The sequence below is a fragment of the Heliconius melpomene genome, chromosome 9, assembly GCF_056956725.1.
Source record: "Heliconius melpomene rosina isolate 202511_hmr_F chromosome 9, ASM5695672v1, whole genome shotgun sequence".
Taxonomy (NCBI): Eukaryota; Metazoa; Arthropoda; class Insecta; order Lepidoptera; family Nymphalidae; genus Heliconius; species Heliconius melpomene.
The window spans coordinates 4,310,804-4,331,369 of record NC_140397.1 but is presented as its reverse complement, the minus strand read 5'-3'; the positions used below and the strand labels follow the sequence as shown (position 1 = coordinate 4,331,369).

At 36.8% G+C, this 20,566-nt stretch overlaps 2 protein-coding genes across 2 annotated transcripts; one reads left to right on the top strand and one right to left on the bottom strand.

Moving 5' to 3' along the window:
- Positions 1-218: 218 nt before the first annotated feature.
- Positions 219-18,566, top strand: LOC146536279 (uncharacterized). Its single transcript, XM_085189787.1, has 13 exons — positions 219-582; positions 659-2,049; positions 2,708-2,842; positions 9,341-9,510; positions 11,159-11,349; positions 11,779-11,864; positions 12,238-12,321; positions 12,488-12,568; positions 15,006-15,058; positions 15,496-15,583; positions 15,935-16,119; positions 16,820-16,945; positions 17,091-18,566. Exons 1-12 carry the CDS (start codon positions 459-461, stop codon positions 16,941-16,943), a joined length of 2,712 nt encoding a protein of 903 aa, XP_085045913.1. The 5' UTR covers positions 219-458; the 3' UTR covers positions 16,944-16,945; positions 17,091-18,566.
- LOC146536278 (uncharacterized) lies at positions 16,981-20,432 on the bottom strand. The gene is made up of 4 exons (XM_085189792.1): positions 20,035-20,432; positions 19,418-19,566; positions 18,797-18,908; positions 16,981-17,190 (listed from the first exon to the last, which is right to left on the bottom strand). The coding sequence occupies exons 1-4, from the start codon at positions 20,304-20,306 to the stop codon at positions 17,049-17,051; spliced, it is 675 nt and encodes a 224-aa protein (XP_085045918.1). The 5' UTR covers positions 20,307-20,432; the 3' UTR covers positions 16,981-17,048.
- Between the last annotated feature and the right edge of the window lie 134 nt (positions 20,433-20,566).

Below are 20,566 nucleotides of genomic sequence, written 5' to 3'. Positions count from 1 at the left end.
TAATTACCAGATCTATCATGCGACAACTTGCGTACATAACGTACGATTTATATTACGAAAACTATTAATCAACTCGAGCTTTTCTTCTAAGTAAAGAAACTCGAATAGGCAACTCGATTCACAAGTTATTCAGAATAAGTATTTTTTTAATTTATACGCTTATAATATTATATAATCTATGCTTATTATAATTATTTTTTACCTGTTTTAAAATATCTAGAATATAGATAAACTAAAAATTTTGTTTGTAATGTCGAGAAAATTTATATGATTTATTTATTTTAATGTAATAAGAAGAAAATAGTTTATAGTATTACATATCAATTAAACAAAATGAATATATTTTAATATCTTATTAAGTATGGTGATGTCAAAATCTCGAGATTTTCTCCAAATGAATATTGTGACATATATAAAAATTTATATGAACAGCAGAATGAGGAAATAATAAAATAACAATGACTGATAGGAGTTATAACGGGGATCAGTCGTCTACATGGGATATTCCTGGTCCGTCATCTATAGCTGCTATTTTAGACACTGTTTATACGTCTCCAGCCTCTGAAAATATTATAAGAAGTGGTAACTGCATTCTTTAAAACTCTTCTGTACTTTTGTTATGATTTATTGTGACTTTTAACGTGTTCTTGTATTGCAGATGAGATGGAATGTGAACCATTATTTGCTGAAAGTGATGATGATGTAGAAGTTTTGCCTGTTCCTATAGATGAAGTAGTTCCACAAGTTCGAGCCCCAATCCCAAAGAGTGCAATGTCAAATTACGTTAATTCAAGTTCACCAATCCAATCATTGTCGCATCCCGTATCAGCATATACACCAGTTCCTGATGAATACCAGCCTCTACCAGATAGTACTATAGATTATCTTAATGGCAGAAGTAATCCAAACAATACTATTTCTAACAATCCTGGATACAGTGACATTAATATGCGATATCAACCTAAACCAGCAAATCCACAGAGCAGTTACTACTACACAAATTATCCATCGAGCCATTATGCAAGTGTGAGATCGGCAACAGATTATATGGGTTCTCCCTTTTCAACAAACAATATGGTAGGAGATGATAGAAATTATTTGCCAATTAATTATACTCTAGCTGCTAATTCAACTTCAATACCTGATAATAACATGCTACGTATGGGATATGATCATAGACAACCTAGTGTGAATGGTCCAATTACTCATTTTCCTGGTAGTACTCAAAACCAATTGTATAGCTTAGAACGGCCAAGCCGTCAATTAAATATATCACCTGGTACAAAATTATCAAAAGAAAATCAATCTAACCCAAATTTAATTGAAGTTAGTTCTGAAGAAGAAGAAAATCCATCCACACCAAGTATTAACTTAAATAGAGTCCCCTCAAGTAACAGATCCAGTAATAATATCAATTCAAACTCAAATGTAATTGTAGACATTAAAAGAGAACATCAACAAGAATCTAATTCATCACAAAACAGGATAAACAATAGTATTGCAAATCAAAATGTTACAACAAATAGATTGAACCAAGTTAATTGCGTCCAAGCACACAGTCACAGTCAACCTCCATTTATTGCACCACATATAGTTTCAGTAAAACAAGAGAATCAAAATGTTAATAATTCACATTTACTTACATACTGCTCTGGAAATTCAAGAGTATTAAGGCCTGGTGGTTCTGAAGGTCAAATTTCAGAACGTGTTGATATGCTATCACAAGATTGCCGTCATCAAACAGTCCCTGTTATAGTGAATATTAAACAGGAAACACCCATTGTAAAAGTTGAAAATGTGGAAACAGATAGTGACAGTAATACATCCAATCCTACTGGAGTGGTTAAAATAGAACCAGAGATAAGTATTATTAAAACGGAACCTGGATCCGGATCTCGGAGCAATGAACAGAATACCAATAATAATATTGTCCAGGTTAAATCAGAAGATCAGGTGTCTAGGCGACCTAGTGAGTCTTCACCTCAACCTGGCACCAGTTCTGGTAGAAATGTGTCACAATCAGAAAATGCTCCAAGTCATATAGAACAGGTATATTGAATAATTTTTAATCCTGAGTAAAATTATTTTTTTATAGTTTTATCCTATACCCTGTACATAGCAGAGTATTCAGAGTACTGTACTGTAGAGTCATTCTGTGTTTGGTGGCTGAACTCTTAAATGGATATGTCCATTTAAGTGTTCCTAAATGGAAATATCCATTTCCATTTCCTTTATTTCTATTATATTCAAAACAGTGGCCCAGGGGAAAATATTTTTACAGCGCCCCCAGGCGAACATAATATCAGTATAAAGTATGTTTAAATAGTTTTGCGGACTGTTTGGCGCACCTTTATGAGCGGCACCCGGGGCATGATGCCCCCCTTGCCCCCTCCCCCTCACTATGCCGCTGATTCAAACACACTAATTCTTAATCACTAATGATAATTCTCTACAAGTACAATCATAGTATTAAAAAAAAATATTCTTTTTCAAAATTTTATACTCTTCTTAAATTTGCTCTATCAATATTCTTGTAGATTTGATTATAAACTCGATTTCTGATTCTTTTCTATTTCTTACTTTGACAGACAGACAGGACAAAACATTTTTCTGGTTTCAAGAATCTCTGTGGTTATTGTATGTACCAATAGAACTACTGACTGTAATTGTATGGAATATGGTGTAGAAAGTATTATTTTATCCACAGATAACACCCATGAGGAGGTCAAGAGTATCATCAAATGCAGCCAATGGAAGTGTTCTGTCAGCGCCTGATCTCCAACTGGACTGGGTGTCGGATTCCAGTTCTGATAATGATATTCAGGTTATGGAAGATGAAAATGTAAGTATTTTTACCAAAGTTTATAATGATTGTCATAATTATGGAAAGTATTTAATAAGAGTACCGTTTCTTTTATACATATAATAATAATAAGGAGTTTTATCTATGAGATAAAATCACTGAATATGTATAAGTATATTTATTTACTTGAAGCTGCCGTGACAGCAGCATAGTGTATGACAACAGGCAATGGTTGTTCTTTCGATACTATTTTTTTTTTTTTTTTTTTTTTTTTTTTATTTTAAAAAACTACATCCACGGGCTCATAGTTGCCCGTGCCTTTTTTTATTTTAAGAAAGTTTTTTTTTTTAATGTGGCGTACTTAATTTTGGGACAATTTAAACTGTACTTATATCTAGAGCTTATACTAGAGGGGTTGGATGAGACCCCTACCGACATTTTTTTTTTTTTTTTTTTTTTTTTTTTTTTTTTTTTTAATTTTAAAAATATATATTATAATTATTAGAGAAATTATTAGAATAAAAATTATAATTATTAGAGTCTTTTGTATAATTATTATAGTCTTTTGTATAATTATTATGTATATAGGTGTGGAATTTTAGATTTGGCCTGGCTTATGCAGAACGCCTTCCTTAAGTTTTTGGATCAGTGTCTCTATCACCCTATCGTCTCTTTGTGACATTGCCCCTTTTAGGTTCGCCTCCACCACCTCCGTAAATGAAGCGCCCACCGCTCGGCTGATGAAGTTGCCTATTGCGTCACCGCCATCGTCAGAGTAATAGACACAGGTGTTGGTGTGTCTCGTCACTGCGACGACTGCGTGAGAGACGCTCTCATGTACTCGGATCCGTGCGCGTCCGGTTCGGACGATGACGACGTCTGCGAAGGTCTGCCCCTGAGCCTCATGGATAGTCATGACTCGCGAACCTGCTCCAGCTCCATATCCATGGTCTTTCAGCTGCCTCTTCTCCTCCTGCGTGTGGACCAGATATAGGGTGCCGTCGTTACAGTGTGGTATTCGCGCGTCGGTATATCCTAGAACCTTTAGGGAGTGGACAATGGGGCTTGCGGAGTAAATGCTGTTATATACTCCGGCGAGGGCATAGGCGACGTCCATTGGGCTCCGATGTGTGCAAGGCAACTCGCATGTGATGTTGGTTGTCAAGCTAGGCCTACAGTACCTTAATTCGAATAGATTTTGTCTGTCGATGTAAGGCAGCTGATTGATATCTCCGATGAGTGTGACCTCGTTCGCTCCTGACAGTCTGGCCGCCATAACAATGGCCCCGAAGTGGTTCATGAGGGCTTCGTCCACCGTTAGCCGGTTTATAGCTATTCCCTCATGAAAACCATTGACTAAGATCGAGGCCATTGTTCGCACTCTCTTTGTCGCTTTCGTGCCAAGGCGGTGCGCCAGCTTCTCTCTTAGATCTTTCGCGGCCTCTACTGTGGTTGTCGCTACTACTTCCGTGTCCTCATCGAAGTGCTTGATAATGTGAGTTGTCTTACCACACCCCGGAACCCCATTTACCCAGGAAAGTTTTGGTAGCTCCCAATTCACGAAGGCTGCGCCCGGCTCAGGATCGCTTGAAATGGCGTTTGCCATTCCGAGTATCCTATCGTCCAGCATCACCCTCGTGCATTCGGCCACTACTACCACTTGGTCGCTCTCTGATGTAAGGAATTTGGGGGGATCTTCTACTCTTTCACTTTCGACCAGGCCTATAAAGCCCTTGGTGCTGCTATAGGCCGCCATGTACTGTCCCGTCATGCTTCCGTGAATGACACGGGAGCTGACGTTGTCATAGATGGCGGCTTTGGCTTCATCGAGTTCTACTTCCAGGAGTTTGAGGTTCCCTCTCTGGAAAGTCTGAAGGATCTTTTTACAGATATTGGTGTTTACCTCGCGGGTTGCCTTTAATGTGGCTAAGAACTCGATGAACGCATTTATAGCATGTTCCTTTGGGCTTCTGGCTATTTTTAGGTCAGGTAGTGTTATGTTGCCTCTGCTGTGCTCTAGTACGCCTTCGCGGTGTCCTTTTTGTTCCCGTTGATTTCGGGTGTCGAAAAAGGCTTTGACTTCTCTCTCTTGCGTGCTAGTTTGGCGCGCAGCCTTAGAGGCAGAACATTTTGGAGTTTCTTCGACTCCCGGAATGTCGGTGCTGGTTTGGCGCGCAGCATTAGAGGCAGAGCATTTTGGGGTTTCTTTTTCCCTTGGAGCGACGACTCCCAGAATGGCCCTCGCCAAAGTCCTCGAGATGTTATGTTTGGGGGTGGGTGTGTTGGTCTTGCTTGTGGATGGCTCGGGGTACAGCTTCTCTTGCAGCCTCTCGGACCCGCTCTGCTTCGGCGTTTCGGTTGGAGCCTCTGTTGAGGGGGAAGGTAGATGTTTCTTTGCCTTTAGGAAGTCAAGGCATTCCCCCCTGTCTTCGTAGACGACTAGCTGGTGTTTGTGGGCGACCTTGAGGCATTCGTAGTAGTTTGCTATGCTGCCTCTATAAGGTTCTACCCTCATTGCGTCTACGCTTATGGTCTTAGGGGCTCCTTGCGGCGTGCATTCCCGAACTCTTCGGAGGATCGAGTCAAGTTGGGCAAAGGGAGATTTCTCCCCACATTCGAGCAATGCGATCACTTTGTTCTGTGACCGCAGTATTCGGCAGGGGGGTTCAGCCAGCCTTTGCCATGTCAGTGAGTCTATTTTTGCTGACCTCACCGATGTTTTACTCGTGCTTCCTTTGAGTAGGGCTGCTAGTCCTGGTGAAATTTGGACTCTATCCGGCGGTTCCGAGCGACTGAAAGCTATTCCCACCCTTTCTGATCCCTCGGCCATGAACAAGGCTACGCTCCTGACCCTTATTCCGGGTTGTCCGTCCGCTGCCTTCTCATTTAGCATTGCCATCACGTTGGTTGTGGCCAGTGTTGGTGGATTGTGCTGTGGCGGGTTTACTTTTGTGGTTAGTTTTTTCCACTTCTTTGGCAGGCCTCCTGTGGTCTTTTTGAGGGAGGCCAGTAGTTTATTTATTGTTGATTTTGTTGGTATTGTTGGTGTGGGAGAAGCAGGTGTCGAGTGTGTTTGTTGGATTAGTACGGGGATTGGAAGTGGTGCGGAAGATGGTATCTGGGGAGCTTGTGGAAGCGGTGCAGGTGTTGTTGGTGGTGTGGGTACTGGTGTTTGGGAATTTTGTGTGAGTGGTGCAGGGGTTTGTGATGGTGCAGGTGCTGGTGTTTGGGATGTTTGTGAGGGTGGCGCGGGTATTGGCGCGGAGGGGAGAGCCACTAGCGAGCTGTTGCGTTTCGCGGCTGTTAAGATGGCTTTACGTGCGAAGGTGAGGAAAGGTGTCCTGGTGGCTTCTGATTCTAAGATGGTGTGGAGTGATTGCTGGTCTAGGTTTTTGTTGATGGTGACCTCCAGCATCGCTCGATCTGAGCCGTATCTTGGGCAGTCCAGGATTACGTGCGTGACCGTTTCCTCACATTGCGGATCGCAGAGACAAGATGGGCTGTCCTTTAAGTGGAATCTGTGCAAGTAGGCCGCGAAACCTCCGTGGCCAGTCAGTAGCTGGGTGTCTGTTGGTGTTATTTTTGTTTTCCTTACCAGGGTATATGCCTTTTTGACGTCTGGTAAGAACAGCTTTGTGACTGATCCGGTTTGGGAGGCTTCATATCTCGCTTGCCATGCCTTGACAGTCGCCTCGCGTATCTGCTTTCGGACGTATGATACTGGTACTTTGTCATAGTCCGGTGCCGTCTTCTTTTTTATTGCCGCCTTTTTTGCCAGCTCGTCTGCCCTTTCGTTGCCGGGTGTTCCAACGTGGGCCCTCAACCAGAAGAACCGCACTGTCCTGCCCTCGTTCTGGATGTCACGTATGCAGCTCTTCATTTGTAGGCCGAGAGGGTGAGTCGTCGATGGGGATCTTAGTAGATCCAAGGATGATCTCGAGTCGCTTAAGATGTTGGTAGCGCTCGTTTTCGACTTTTTCACCATCTCTATTGCCCTGAAGAGTGCATACATTTCCGACTGGAAGACGGTGTTGTGCGGCTCCAGGCGAAATGTGGAGAACTTCCTCTCCCTACCCTGGTCCCACAAGGTTAGGGCTGCTCCTACTTTACCCTCGATTTTGCTGCCGTCGGTGAAGATTAGGGGACCGGCTATTTGGTGTTTATCGAGGGTCTCCTGGTCGAGGCTCTCCAAGCGCATGTACTCAGTTGTTTTGAGTTGTGATGGGTGTGGATTTTGTAATGGTCCCACCCTGCGCTCTATTTCGCGTCCTGGTGGTAGGAGGTCCACGCAGTACCCCTTTTTGATCTTGTACAGATTGGCGGCTTCCTGGATTCGAAGGTCAAGGGGGATTAAGCCTGAGAGGACCAGTGCCGATGTCAGAGACACCGTCCTGTACGCCTTGCATATTTTTTGGGCAAATCCTCTTTGCAGCGAGTCTAGTTGTTTCCTTATCATCAGCTTCTCGGCTGCCGAAGACCACGCGCTTGCTGCGTAGAGGACGATTGGCTCTATCACCGCCACGTATATGGTTCTCACTATCTCGCCATTAAGACCCCACGTTACCCTCGCCGCGCACGCTAGTCGTTTGTAAATGTCTGCAGCTTTCTTGCATATTGCAGATGCGTGCGCGTTGAAAGTCAGCTTGGAGTCTATTACGAGTCCTAGGAGTTTTATTTCCGAGACCATACTCAGTCGGGTGCCGGACATGTAGACTTCGGGGGCTTCAAACTTGTGCTTCTTGGTAATTACCATCGCGTGGGTCTTATGCGCGGCGAAGCTCAGTTTATTTAGCCTTCCCCAGTCCTGCACTTCGGCTAGGGTGGTCTCGGCTTGGGCTTGTAACTCACTAGTACTATGGCTGGAGAAAGCGAGGACCACATCGTCAGCAAAGGCCTGACAGTATATCCCTCTGGACGCCATTTTGTGCAGGAGTGAGTCCAAGATGAGGTTCCAGAAGATTGGTCCGCCGATGGATCCTTGGACACAACCCTTCGTGGTACCCTTTTCGCTGGTTGCTCTGGCGTAGTTGATGATGACTCTTCGATCTTCCAGGTACGAGGCCACCAGGGAGTAGAGGTTTTTTGGGCATCGTTTCCGCACCAATTGGCTCTTAAGGGACGGCCACCAAGCATTGTCGAAAGCGCCCTCTATGTCCAGGGATACAAGGAGTATTGTCTTTTTTTTCTGTTTAGTTTCTGTTTTTATGTGTTGTATTAGATCATAGAGTGCGTCCTCGGTTCCCCTTTGCGGCGTGAACCCATATTGGCTGGGATGAAGCGTTGGTAAAAGGTGCCACTGCAGTCTTCCCACTAAAAGCTTCTCGACCGTCTTCCCGAGGATCGGTAGTAGCCCTATGGGACGGTACGACTTTGGGTTGGTGTAGTCGTCCTTTGCAGGTTTACGAAGGATGCAGACGTGGGCGATTTTCCACTGCTTGGGGAAGTATGACAGTGATAGACACTTGTTAGCTATCGCCAAGAATACCTCTCTGTCACAGTTGATCGCCATGCTGCATATGTCGGAGGTCAGGCCGTCCGGTCCCGGCGCTTTCTTTGGGTTCTGGCTCGAGAGAACCATCTCCAATTCCGCGTCCGTGAAGGGGGGGTCGTCCTCCGACAGGTCTTCAATCTCCGCGGGAGTTCTTCCTTCAGTGGCCTCTCTGACTCGCTTGTGCAGTTCAGTTTCGCCATCTACTTGGTCGTCAGGGTAGAACGTCTTTGCCAGGAGCTCCGCCGACTTATCTGGTGACAGTGTTTCGCCAGCTATGTTCCTTAGCAACATATCGTCTTGTCTTTTGGACGTCTTCCTTATAACTCTGTAGATGCTGTCCCAAACGCTCTCACGGTCTTGAGAGGTGCAGAACTCCTTCCAGCTCTGGGTGGCTGCCTCTATTGCTTTCTGATGGTATGTGTCCCTTGCCTGCATGTACTCATCGATAGTGAACTCTCTTCGTCGGGGCGCAGCGTTCCGGATTCGGCGTTTCTTCCTAAGCACGTCAGATTGTAATTTGTCTAGGGTGGTTGACCACCATGGCGGCCTTGGATCACCTTTCCGGTCTCTAACTTTGGGTATTTCGATACTATTTTGGGGAAATAAGATTTGGGGAATAAGTCAAAATGCAGCATTGAGTTTCGTCACTCAACATGAATGGACTCTCTTAATACTTGTTTAAGCTAAAACTAAAGCTAAAACTTTCTAATTTATATCGGTTACATATAAAACATACAATTAGACAAATTATTGTTTTGCCTGATTGTACTCTTGTACAATTAAATAAATTACCACATATTTTACCCAGCTCTATCTTAAAAAGAACAATAAATAAATTTAAGCACAATTAAAAATAATTTCATTTACTTTGTTAGAAAATATGAAAAAAGAATATATATAATATACTTTATTCCATACGGAAAAAAAAGAAATATAAAAATACAGAGAACAGAATAGACTTGAAAATACAATAAATTATGCAGATAAAAAAAAAAAATAAATAAAATAATTTATATTACTATTAAATTTTGTTTAACGTTTTCCAGCGACAAGTAATAGATTTAACAAATTCGCCGAATCAGAGTACTTCAAGTGAGAATTCGGCGCATGCCCCGGTCGAAGAGACGCGATCGCCGCGACCGTTGTTCGAAACAACACCGTTTACAGAGACACCGCAAATTAATAACGCACATGGAATTAATTATCTGCCACACAGGTAAGTGATGTTTATAATATAAGAGTTTATAGAATAGGTCGTCGTGGTGTAATGCCTCGGCAATTGGACGAAAAGCGGAGAACTGAGTGTCTTAACACTACCTCCTACCTAGTTTGAAATAATTACGTAAACTAATATTTATTATTCAACTCTCGAGTAGCAGTACTTATTTCTCTTAAAAGAGCAAAGAATTCAACGCCCCCCATGTGAAAATCAAACCCACAACTGCCGCGTTTAAAGTTAGACGTGTTATTGCGCCACGATCGCCTCATTATTTACAAAAGCGAATATACCAAATTATCATTAAATAATTAATATCATAAACATATAACAATGATAAGTAATGCCATTAAAATCATTAGTAATAATAATAAATATACTTTATTGCACAAAAAAATACTTATATATATCAAATAATTATATAACATATAACAAATATATTAAGTACCTACATAAAATAATTATATTTTGATTATGGTTGTTAAAACTAATACCCCTTTTTCATAAAAAAATTAAATAAATTTATTAAATAAATTAAATAATGCATAGATAATTAATATACGCGCGTATAATTTGCTCTTATCGCGTTGGGTGATGTAAAACTCGATGCATATTTATCGCTTTAACAGTCTTAATACAACGAAGATCAATTTAAGAACAAGTAGTGTAATGTGTTATAATTGTTTACTTTGCGCTGGGTATTTACGTTTTTGTATTTATATATTAGATTATATTTAATTATTGTTGTTGATCTGACGTTTTCTTCATATCTAGGTACTTATCTCACAAATAATTAAATATTAATATAATTAAATATTCTATAAAATTGATAAAAAAGTTAAAATAATATAAAAAAGTGACTTTGTGGCTATGGAATATTTAACAATTACACTTATTACCTGTATGTCTAAATAAATATTGTTAATATTTTGTAATGATTTTCTTTTAAAAAATACTATGAAACAAAACATGGCTGTGAAAAGTAGAAGGGTTTATTAATTACTTTTTAACACAATTGAATTCGTAAAGGTAAAAGTAATTTTCGCACAAAAATTAACGTATTACGTTATACTTACTGTGTGTTACATGTAAATATGTGAAAATAAGTTCATAGGTGTACAATTTTAACATAAACAACATACAATTGAACAGCTTTAAAAAATGAATACTTAAGATTTTCTAGCCATTTCATTTAACAGTAAAATTTTTGTTTTGTATTACAGACACTCTTTTCACGTCCTCGCAAATAGCACTACTTGTTTTTTAACATTTAGGCAGTGTTATGTTATTAGTTGTTCCAGTATTATGTCAATGTAAAAAAAATGTTTGAATTATTGTATAAGCTACCTAAACGAGCGATGTGTTTTTTTTTAAAAATGGTGCAAAATATTACAGGTAAATTAAAAATTACACTAAACAAATTTATTCCAATCTTAAATAGATTGGAAAGACTGAATTGAAGCATTCAAGTCAATTGAATTATAAACTACAAAAATGAATGCATAAAAAATACACCCACTTTACTATTCCTGTAATGCTGATCAATCGTTTACTTGTAACGTAAACTCATGCTCTGGCAAAATGTAACTTAACATGTGCAAAAATCAAATCTAAATAAAATATTTATTAAAGATTGTTAATTCTCCAGAATGCAACGCGCGGTACCGTGCCGAGGATGCAGTTGCGCGCCCCCGCACGCGCACGCACACGCGCACGCGCACCTGCACGCGCACGCACACGCTCACACGCACGGGGGTCAGCATGTGCACGTGGTGCACGCGCGCTCTCTACACAACGCGCGCCCGACCTACCCGCACCCCACGCCGCCGCATGCTCATTGTGAGTATTATAATAAAAAAAGCAGGTTTACGCTTTAACAAGGAGTAGTGTAGCTGTGTAGGCATAGAATAGTCGGAATAGTCTGATGCCTACCGCAGATATTTTAATAACAAAAAAATTGCCACGAAAAATAAAAACAAACAATATCTACGGGAACTTTTCTGTACAAAGCTAAAGTCCAGGCCCGGCTGCAAATTTTTTAAAGTTATGACTCCATACATATTTCTAAATAATTTTGTTACTGAATACTAGAGTAGCTCTCATTAAACATATGTTTGAGGGATTAGAACGTACTCAAGAAGTCAATTTAGGTCTTCTTTCTTCTATTCCTTGTTAACTTGGTGTTGTTTGACCGACAATTGTCTTTCGTGTCTCCTATCAGTTACTTTGTGAATTTAAATACAAACTATGTTTTTTTTGTTTGTTTAGTGGGCGAGAGACGACGAGACACGCACGCGGCGCCGCCTCCGTACCTCGTCCACGAACGGCTAAGGCAAAGGCAACAACTTGCACTGGTAATATTTTTATATAGCTAAGATATATTAATATAAATATATTCCCTTAGTAGGTATTGAAGCCATAACCATTGTGTATAAAGTAAGATTCGCCAACCGCGCAACGATAGTGGTTTTGTTGTAATCAAGAAAAAGATGACATATCTATGTCTTTTTAAGAGATTATCTTTTACTTGTTGAATAGTTAATAAATATATACTTTTTTAAGTTCGTACATAAAGCAGGATAAGAAGAAGGAACCTTATACTAAGAGCTATGCACTCTATACCCCATGCGCCTTCTCATTTTCAATACATTGCGTGTTGAATCTCTATGCCGCGATTTGTTCATACTACTTATATTTATATTTTTTTAACACATTAATTCGTTTTAGGAGATACAACGACGTAGTATGATGCGTGATCCGAGCGTTACAGATCACGGTACATTTACGCCACGGCCGACTGCTTCAATGGAGGTATTTTTGTTATATTAATTATTAATTACTTTACTATTTTAATGTACTTACCTTTTTTAAAAATTTTAAAATCAATATCTATACTTGTGTGTGCAATAACGCTTTTAAAGTGTAAAAAAATATATACAATCCTTACACTAAGACGTAATTTCTCATTGTATTTCAGGATATGCGACGTCACATGATGATGCGGGACGGTGTCTCACACCAACCCGCCTACACTTCGTTCCGCCCTACTAGACATGAGGTGATTTTTATTTATTTGGTGGTACTAAAACTGAAATAAACCGAAACAAAGTAACTAAAACTAGCTACTATTTATCAAAACGATTTTATTAGTTAAATCTTTTCAATTTATTAATAAATCTTTAAGTTATGCATCGGATTTTAGAGTGGTTTTTTACTTTAAAAAAAATGTCTATATTTTAAAGTGAAGCTGAGAATATGATAGAATGTAATGTAATGCGATGTTGATGAAGGCAATGCTTCAAGAATGTGGTGGAAAGTGGAGAGCAGAAGTGTCATAATGGGAACAAAATTTTATAACTATAGGTCCCCAGATTTCCCCTGTCAACCCTGCTATATGCAGGATGCAAAATGGACCTAAAAATACGTTTCGATGATACCTAAATTGGGGGACCGGCAGGATCGTCCGATCGTCTAGTTATCTTATAAAGCTTAATACCTAATTAATTTGTCTAATTTTTTTATTATATAAAATATGGCCTCCAGATAGGCATTACGAAACTCAAGAAAACGATATTGTAAATAATTGTCGAACACAAATTTAAATAATAATATTACAAAACAGACAGACAGAAATTTCAACAAATAATGTCAATATCGCTGAAACTAGGCTATCTAAGATTTAGTACATTGATAGTGTAACAATAATATAACGTAATAGGTTAATGTGTAAAGTTTTATCAACATGTTATATTGTATTTTGGACTAAATTTAGTTATTTTAATAAATATCAGTAACATTCGTATTTTAATTTAAATAGGAGACTAAATTTGTGTTGAGTTTTTAGTGTCCATATTATTATTGATTTTGTGTCTAAATAAGGATATTTTTATTACGTTGTTTATGGAAAAATAAAAAGGCAGTTTTTATTTTAGTTTGTGTTTCAAGTGTGAAAAGTTGGAAAACAAAAATGGATACGATATTAAGTTATTGGTAAACGGATTCGAGTATTCTTTTATTATCATATGCAAATATTAGTGTTCCATATATATATATCGACGAGTCTTGGCAATCCTGAAGTTAGCTGAGCAGCAGTTTTTCTTTATGAGTGCATAACTTGAAAACTAACTAAATGCCTTTTTTTAGGATGACTCCTCGATCGTACTGTACTAACGGTTGTTTGGCAAAAAATCTGAGTGCTTGCTTTAATTGGCAAAAAAAAAACCAGTCCTGAATTTCGTCGCTAATTACTTAACATCTCGGCATAGCAGAGATCGAAATTAATACTCTGTTGTTTAATACTTGCTGTTATGTTATTTTTCTTTATATTGAAATTGTAAAAGATAATTATGTTCCAATTAATAAATAAAATATAAAGGAGTAGGGGAATTGTGCTCAAGATGGCATACTATGATAAGATGACACACTACCAATATTGATGAAACTAATAGCGCTAAGTTCGATCTTGTGACGTTTTAGAGAGTGTCTGTAGATGCAGCTAGTGCTTAAATTCAGTATGGGTGCAAATTAATGCAGATGGGCAAGTAATTCATGTTTTCGTTATTTTCAATTGCAACAAATTTTTCTTTCGCTTTTGCTTGATGGCGAAAAGACATGTAAGATAAAGATTTTCTATTTGAACTAATTATAAATGTAAAATAGGATTATTATATGACACAACTAACGCTAAAAGCGCATCCTAGCCTATAACCTTTTGTCACAACGGTTAAAATTAAATTCATATATCTATTGGGTAAGATGACATACAAAACGTGAGTATAAGATGGCATACTGTCTTACCCTTATAAATAGAATCGATGTATTTTTTTTGCTTTACCGACAAAATACCTGGCAATTACAAACGAATATATATTGGTCACAAGAAGACATGGATAAGGCTGCTAGAGCAAGGGCATTCAATAGCCGCATGTGGCAAAGCTTATTTCCCTTTTGGAAAAGGAAGTGACTGATAACGGAATCCAACCTCATAAAATTTGCAACATGTATGAATCTGGCCTTAAAGCCCCCCAGCAAAGAAGAAACTATTTATTTGTGAACTATGCTCGACAAATAATGATGGCATTTTTATGCCACATACTAAGTATGTCATTTTACCCTGTAGATATTTCGTCTTACACTAGTCGACATAAGTGCGATTTTTGTTTATTTTTATGATGTTTGAAAGATGATTGTTCTGAAACTAAAATAATTTCGTTGATTATGAAATATATAATAGTATACGCAATATGCTGTTCTCAGATCATTTTATTTATTTGAAATATTTGTCTTCAAACAAAAAGTATGTCATCTTAAGCACAATTCCCCTATAATATTTTATACTCAATTTAGATATTGAGAATACATAGCATTATTGTTGATTAAAACTTGTATTTAAAAAAAAAAAGATATTTTTTTCTTATATAATTGTAGGAAGCTGTAAAATTGATAAGATTTGAATTGGTATTTCTTAAAGATTTTATTTATGTTTTATATTTCAGTTTCCTGATGATGATGATGTAGATCCACCTAGTTTGGGCTCGCCTTTAGTGGTGTAAGTAATAGTTTCATAAATAACACTTTCCAATTATGCACTTATTTTTTATAAGTGCAGTTGACACTAGATTAACCTGACTTTGTCCTTAGATATTCAGATAATCAAAAATCTAAATAATCGAATGTATGACGAAGAGCATTAGTGCAAAATAGAGAGAATATCAATGTTTATTAAGAAATTATTAAGAGATACCTGTTCATCTTGCATATTGTTTTCTCCTAAATGTGAGACTACATTTTACAAGAATATATATATATTTATTTATTTATTTATATTCTTTGTCTAGACAAGATATTTGACTAAAATCTATATATTGATAAAGATTTTAGTCAAATTATTTATTAGAGATGAAGAACTATTTTTTTCCAATTATAAACATATAAGCTGATCTGAATAGATTTTTTCCTTAATTGATTTCATATCATTGATTCCAGATCTGACGGTCACGTCCACCATCACATGCACCACTATTTCCAAATGCCACCACATCTCCACATCTCTATACAGCCGTCGCTGAACGTGGTTAGTTCCAATATGTATTACGTTAAATATATAATAATTACGGTCTATTTTTTTTCACACTTCACGCTGTATCCCGCATAGAGCAGGGTAGGTGCAGAGAAAACCTAGTGTTAAGACACTCCGTTCCCCACTTTCTGCCAGAGAGCCAAAATTTCTTGTTGCAAAGCGGAGTTTCGGTCTGGGTACCAGTGTCTTTAGCCATGCCGGTACTTGAAACGGTACTCCATTGGCATGTAAGTTCCATGGAACGCACGAAGGAGGTTGAAAGGTAAAAAGAAGATGTTTCACAATACAGGAATTCAATATTAAAATAAGATACGGTATCTATACGTTGTATTTAATGTTATGTAGGGCATGCCGATGTCACAAATAACGGCGGTGCTACGCGCGAGCGCAGAGGAGGCGCGGCGGGGTGCGCGAGGCGCCTCGCGCGCCGTCATTGAGCGCAACACGCTGCGCCACGCCTACACGCGCCCCGCTCGCGACGAGAAGTGCACCATTTGTCTGTGCGTGTTCGAGCTCGAATCCTACTGCAGGTACGTACGCACACACATGCCTAAAGCCTACTGCAGGTATGTATGTATACACAACACACACACGCACAAATTAACAACACACTTTTTGAATTTTTTATCAATAAAATCTTAAATTTTTCATATTTACTAAACTCATCATAAATATCAATACTTGTTTGTAACTTTTTATCATTGCCAATAAATTTACTGACAAAAATAAGCATTTATTGGTATTTTTTTGTAGCTTCAGTTTTTCCCGCAAAGCACACTAGTAGGCACAGGGGATCTATTCCACTTCTTTCCACTTTTCGCTCAATTTTTGACTGTTAAATGGCGGAACTCTACGTCGTGCCTTATCTGCCAGAGCACGGAAACACAAATAGAAGCTGAGTTAGGATACAACCCACAACCATAGCATTTACAGTCATAAAATCTGCGCCACGAGGACTTATTTATTAGAATATTTATAAAAATTAGCTTTACGCAGCTCCCACATGTAGCAACTTTCCACCTAATTATCGAGGCATTACGTATTGAGTGGCGGAACTCAACACTGCGCTTTTACCTTAGTACCAGAGAAGAAATGAACATATTAGTAATTAATGCGCTTGTGCCTGCACCACGACAGCCTCAATATATATTGAGGCTGTCCTCAGTATATTTATACTGAATAGGATCAAATATTTTCTTAATGTATATGTATGTTAATGTTTCATTTTAGACGACTACCATGTATGCATCTCTTTCACATGGAATGTGTTGACCAGTGGCTCAGTACGAACAAACACTGCCCAATATGCAGAGTTGACATTGAAACTCATCTAAACAAAGATGCTACTTTTTAAAAGTAAGTTTAAACATATTAAAATAAAACAAAATACATATAGTTCTTATTCTTTCTATTATCATCAGTGAATTAGTTGATTTTCTATAGCTCTACTAACATAATATTATTTTTTCTTCTTTTTGTCATCTTTTGTGTTGGTTTTCAGTTTGTCTTCGAGGTGTGGTGTGTTAATGATGGCCTGTTGTTGCAATTCTAAACTTTCTTGTTGCAATTCATGTGTTAGCTGTTTCTGAGTGTTACAAGCCCTGGAATTAATGTATATAAATAAATATATGTATAAAAAAAGTTTCATATAGAAAAGCAAATACACCTATGTCCCATTTTCCCAGTATAAATTAAATAGCTTCACGCAGTATCCCACACAGCAGGGTTAACAGAGAGAACTTAGTGTTACCCTCCGTTAAATTAGCCGAATTTTCCAGACTTTGCATCTCAAAAGGGATAACTAATCGCTGCGCTTTGCTTTGTTACCAGAAGGAGGAAAATGAAAATATTAAATATTTAACTTCCCCCCTAGTGGAAACCAAATCTACCTTTTTACTTTTTTCAACTTAAACAGCGATATTCATTATTTGTTTATTATTGGCATAATTATGTGGTTATTTTATTTTCTCATACTACAAAATATTTCTTGTAACTTATAATATCTTGGTTTATAGTCCAGCAGTATTAGTTCAAATCTTACAGGAAATACAGCTTCCAAAAGCTGTTATTATTTTATTTTCTAATATTGATCTGATTGGGGATTGTTCTATTTGCTTCTATATGATTAAAATGTATTCTTATTTTTATCTATTTGTTATATATTTATCAATAATTAAATTAATAAAATACTTTGTTAATAGTGTAAGTCTAGATGGTGAGGAACTTTTGTATACTAAAAATAACAAATAAAAATGTAAATGGCAAAATTATTATTGTTATGTCGAATTATTTTGAATTTGGTTTAAAAATTGAGATATTAGTTTGTGCTCAATTTTACAGAGAAGTTGATTATGAAAAATGTTTCATGCAATAAGAGACAGTTAAAAAAAATCTAAGCTATTTGTTAAATAAAAGATATCAATTATTGTTTAAAGCTCAAAATTAACAATATTGTAAATTAAATAAAACATTCATTCATAGTTAAACAAATAAAAAAGATTTAGGCTTAATTTTTTTCCTTATTAAACCTTGCAATTATTTTAAGCTTAATTTACATATCAGTGTCATTTTAATAGTTTACTTTTTTTAACATTCATCTTTTGAAATTGCAAGATCTCTGTATTGTATTGTTTTATTTTAAATGAATTTTAAAAAAATTGGCCAAATTCAGCTTTGTGATATGTTTAAAGCGTTGATTGGTTAATTTTGGGAGCAAACTTTCATCTTTTATTTTTTATTTCATTTTCATTGTGGACTGATTGTATTTATAATGTTTAAAAAAAATACTTAACATATATATCTCTAATTTTAGATTTACTAGTAATAAAAATTATATTTATGTTTGTAATATACTATTTGTTATTTTTTACTTTGCTTGGATAATAACTACATATATTTTAAGGGAAACATTAAAAAGATATAATACTACATAGGTCTATAATATATATCACAATTTATTAAAGTCTTTTTATATAAATAAGTTTTTTTATTTATACTTATGTAAATTAATTCACACTGTATCCAGCATGTAGCATATAACCTAGTCATAAAACAATCAAAAACAAATTGTAAGTTATGGGGTAGATGAAAAGGGAGTGGGGAAATGGAAATAATTTCCATATAATTATTCTCCCAAGTCAGTTTTGAACCCATAATTATCACATTTAGTCATATGCTGTTCCACTGCTCTAAAAATAACCACTTCACCTGTTTGCATGGTCAATTCTTTCACAAATGGCGTCCGATGCTACTATGTTTCCTGACAAATATGATATCTCAGCAGCAGTAGTTGCTAATTTTTCTGCATAATCCATGTAACCTTAAAATACAAAAAAAAATATTTCAAACAATATTAGGAAGAACATGTTTATACCTCTTTATTCAATGAATTGAACTAAATACCACTTTAATCAACAATATTACAAATGAATAGAACATAGTTATGTTGCTTTTTAGCTTAGTCATAAATAATTTCATAAGATCTCGCAAGAATTAAGAGATTCTTAGAAATTGCAAGTTAAATGAAAAATATATACTTGTCCAGCATCCAATTCTGTAGCGTGTAATCAATTAATTATAAGTAATTATATTAATTAAATTCTTGAGTTAATATAATTAAAGTCTTTTTTAAAAACACTATTAAAATCTTGCGATTCTTGACTACATCTCTTATATTGTTTTTGTCATGTTACCAGAGCAAGAAATTGAAAAAAACATTTTTCCAAGTGGGGATCGAACCCACAACTGTCGCTTGTCACACAGTCACACTTAAAATAATAACAAAACTATGAGCAAATAATATAATGGATTTTTTATTAAACAACTTACTAAATAAAGCTCCTAAGTTATGATTCAGGTCACAAAGGGAGCCACGGATTGCAACTAGCTGATCCCAGTGTTGTGAAGGAGTGCCATCATCTCCCCATTCTAAGGCTTGTTTAATTAAACATATTTCTTTGGTCAAAGCATCTCTCAATCTGGATTATATTATTCATACAAAAATATGTTTTTTGTTTAGCTTTGTTATGTTTTTGTTACAAATTTAAAAAAAAGTTATACAACAGCATAACTTAAGGAAATGGGAAAATAGGAAATGACTTATTTAATATTTTCATTTTCTCACTCAGTTAAAGAGGCAAGGCATTGTGTTTGGCTGCCTACTCTGCTGTGTGTGGGATACAGCATGAAGCTGATTTTAACTTGCAATGCCTCAAGAATTCTTTAGAAAGTGGGAATGTAATGTAGTGTCTTAACACTAAGTTCCCAGGCTCCCTCCTGCAGGACACAGCGTCCAGCTATACAAGAAAAGTACATAGAATCTAGTGTAAAGGCACGCCCCACTAAATATGATTTGAGGATTTGATTTGAAATACTTTTTTATTGCACCATAAAAATATTACTTATATGTTTATGTACATTTATTATGAAAAAATAACATTATTTACCTTTCACTGGTATCCTGAATGGCTACTAAAGTAACTGTAAGCAACTGTGTTGCTGCATTTACACTGACTGTTGTGGCTTGTTTTATAAGAAATTCGTGTTCTAAAGTGTCTGTGTCCCAAGAGGTATCAAATTCTTTATGTTTTTCTTCACATAAAACAGTGCTCATCAGCCCTAGAGTTACTGGTGCAGAATTTCTTATTTTATAGGAGGCTCGTTTATAATTAATTGTCGAAATGATTTTAATAAAACGAAATAGTCGGCGTCTAAACATTGTGACAAAAGATAGTTGACGGCATGGGATCAGCTATTTTACTATTTCATTATAATTTTTCTAACCAAGCAATTAGAAATCGAACATGTTTGTCAAAATATTATGACATAAGGAGCTAACTTTGACATGTTTTAGTTTTGACAGTTAAGAGTTCCAGATAACTGATAACATTCCTGATTGGCTTCTAGTATGTACGGTATGATAATATATTACTATCACCAATATATTAATGTTTTATTTGATGTGGACATGGCTTTTAT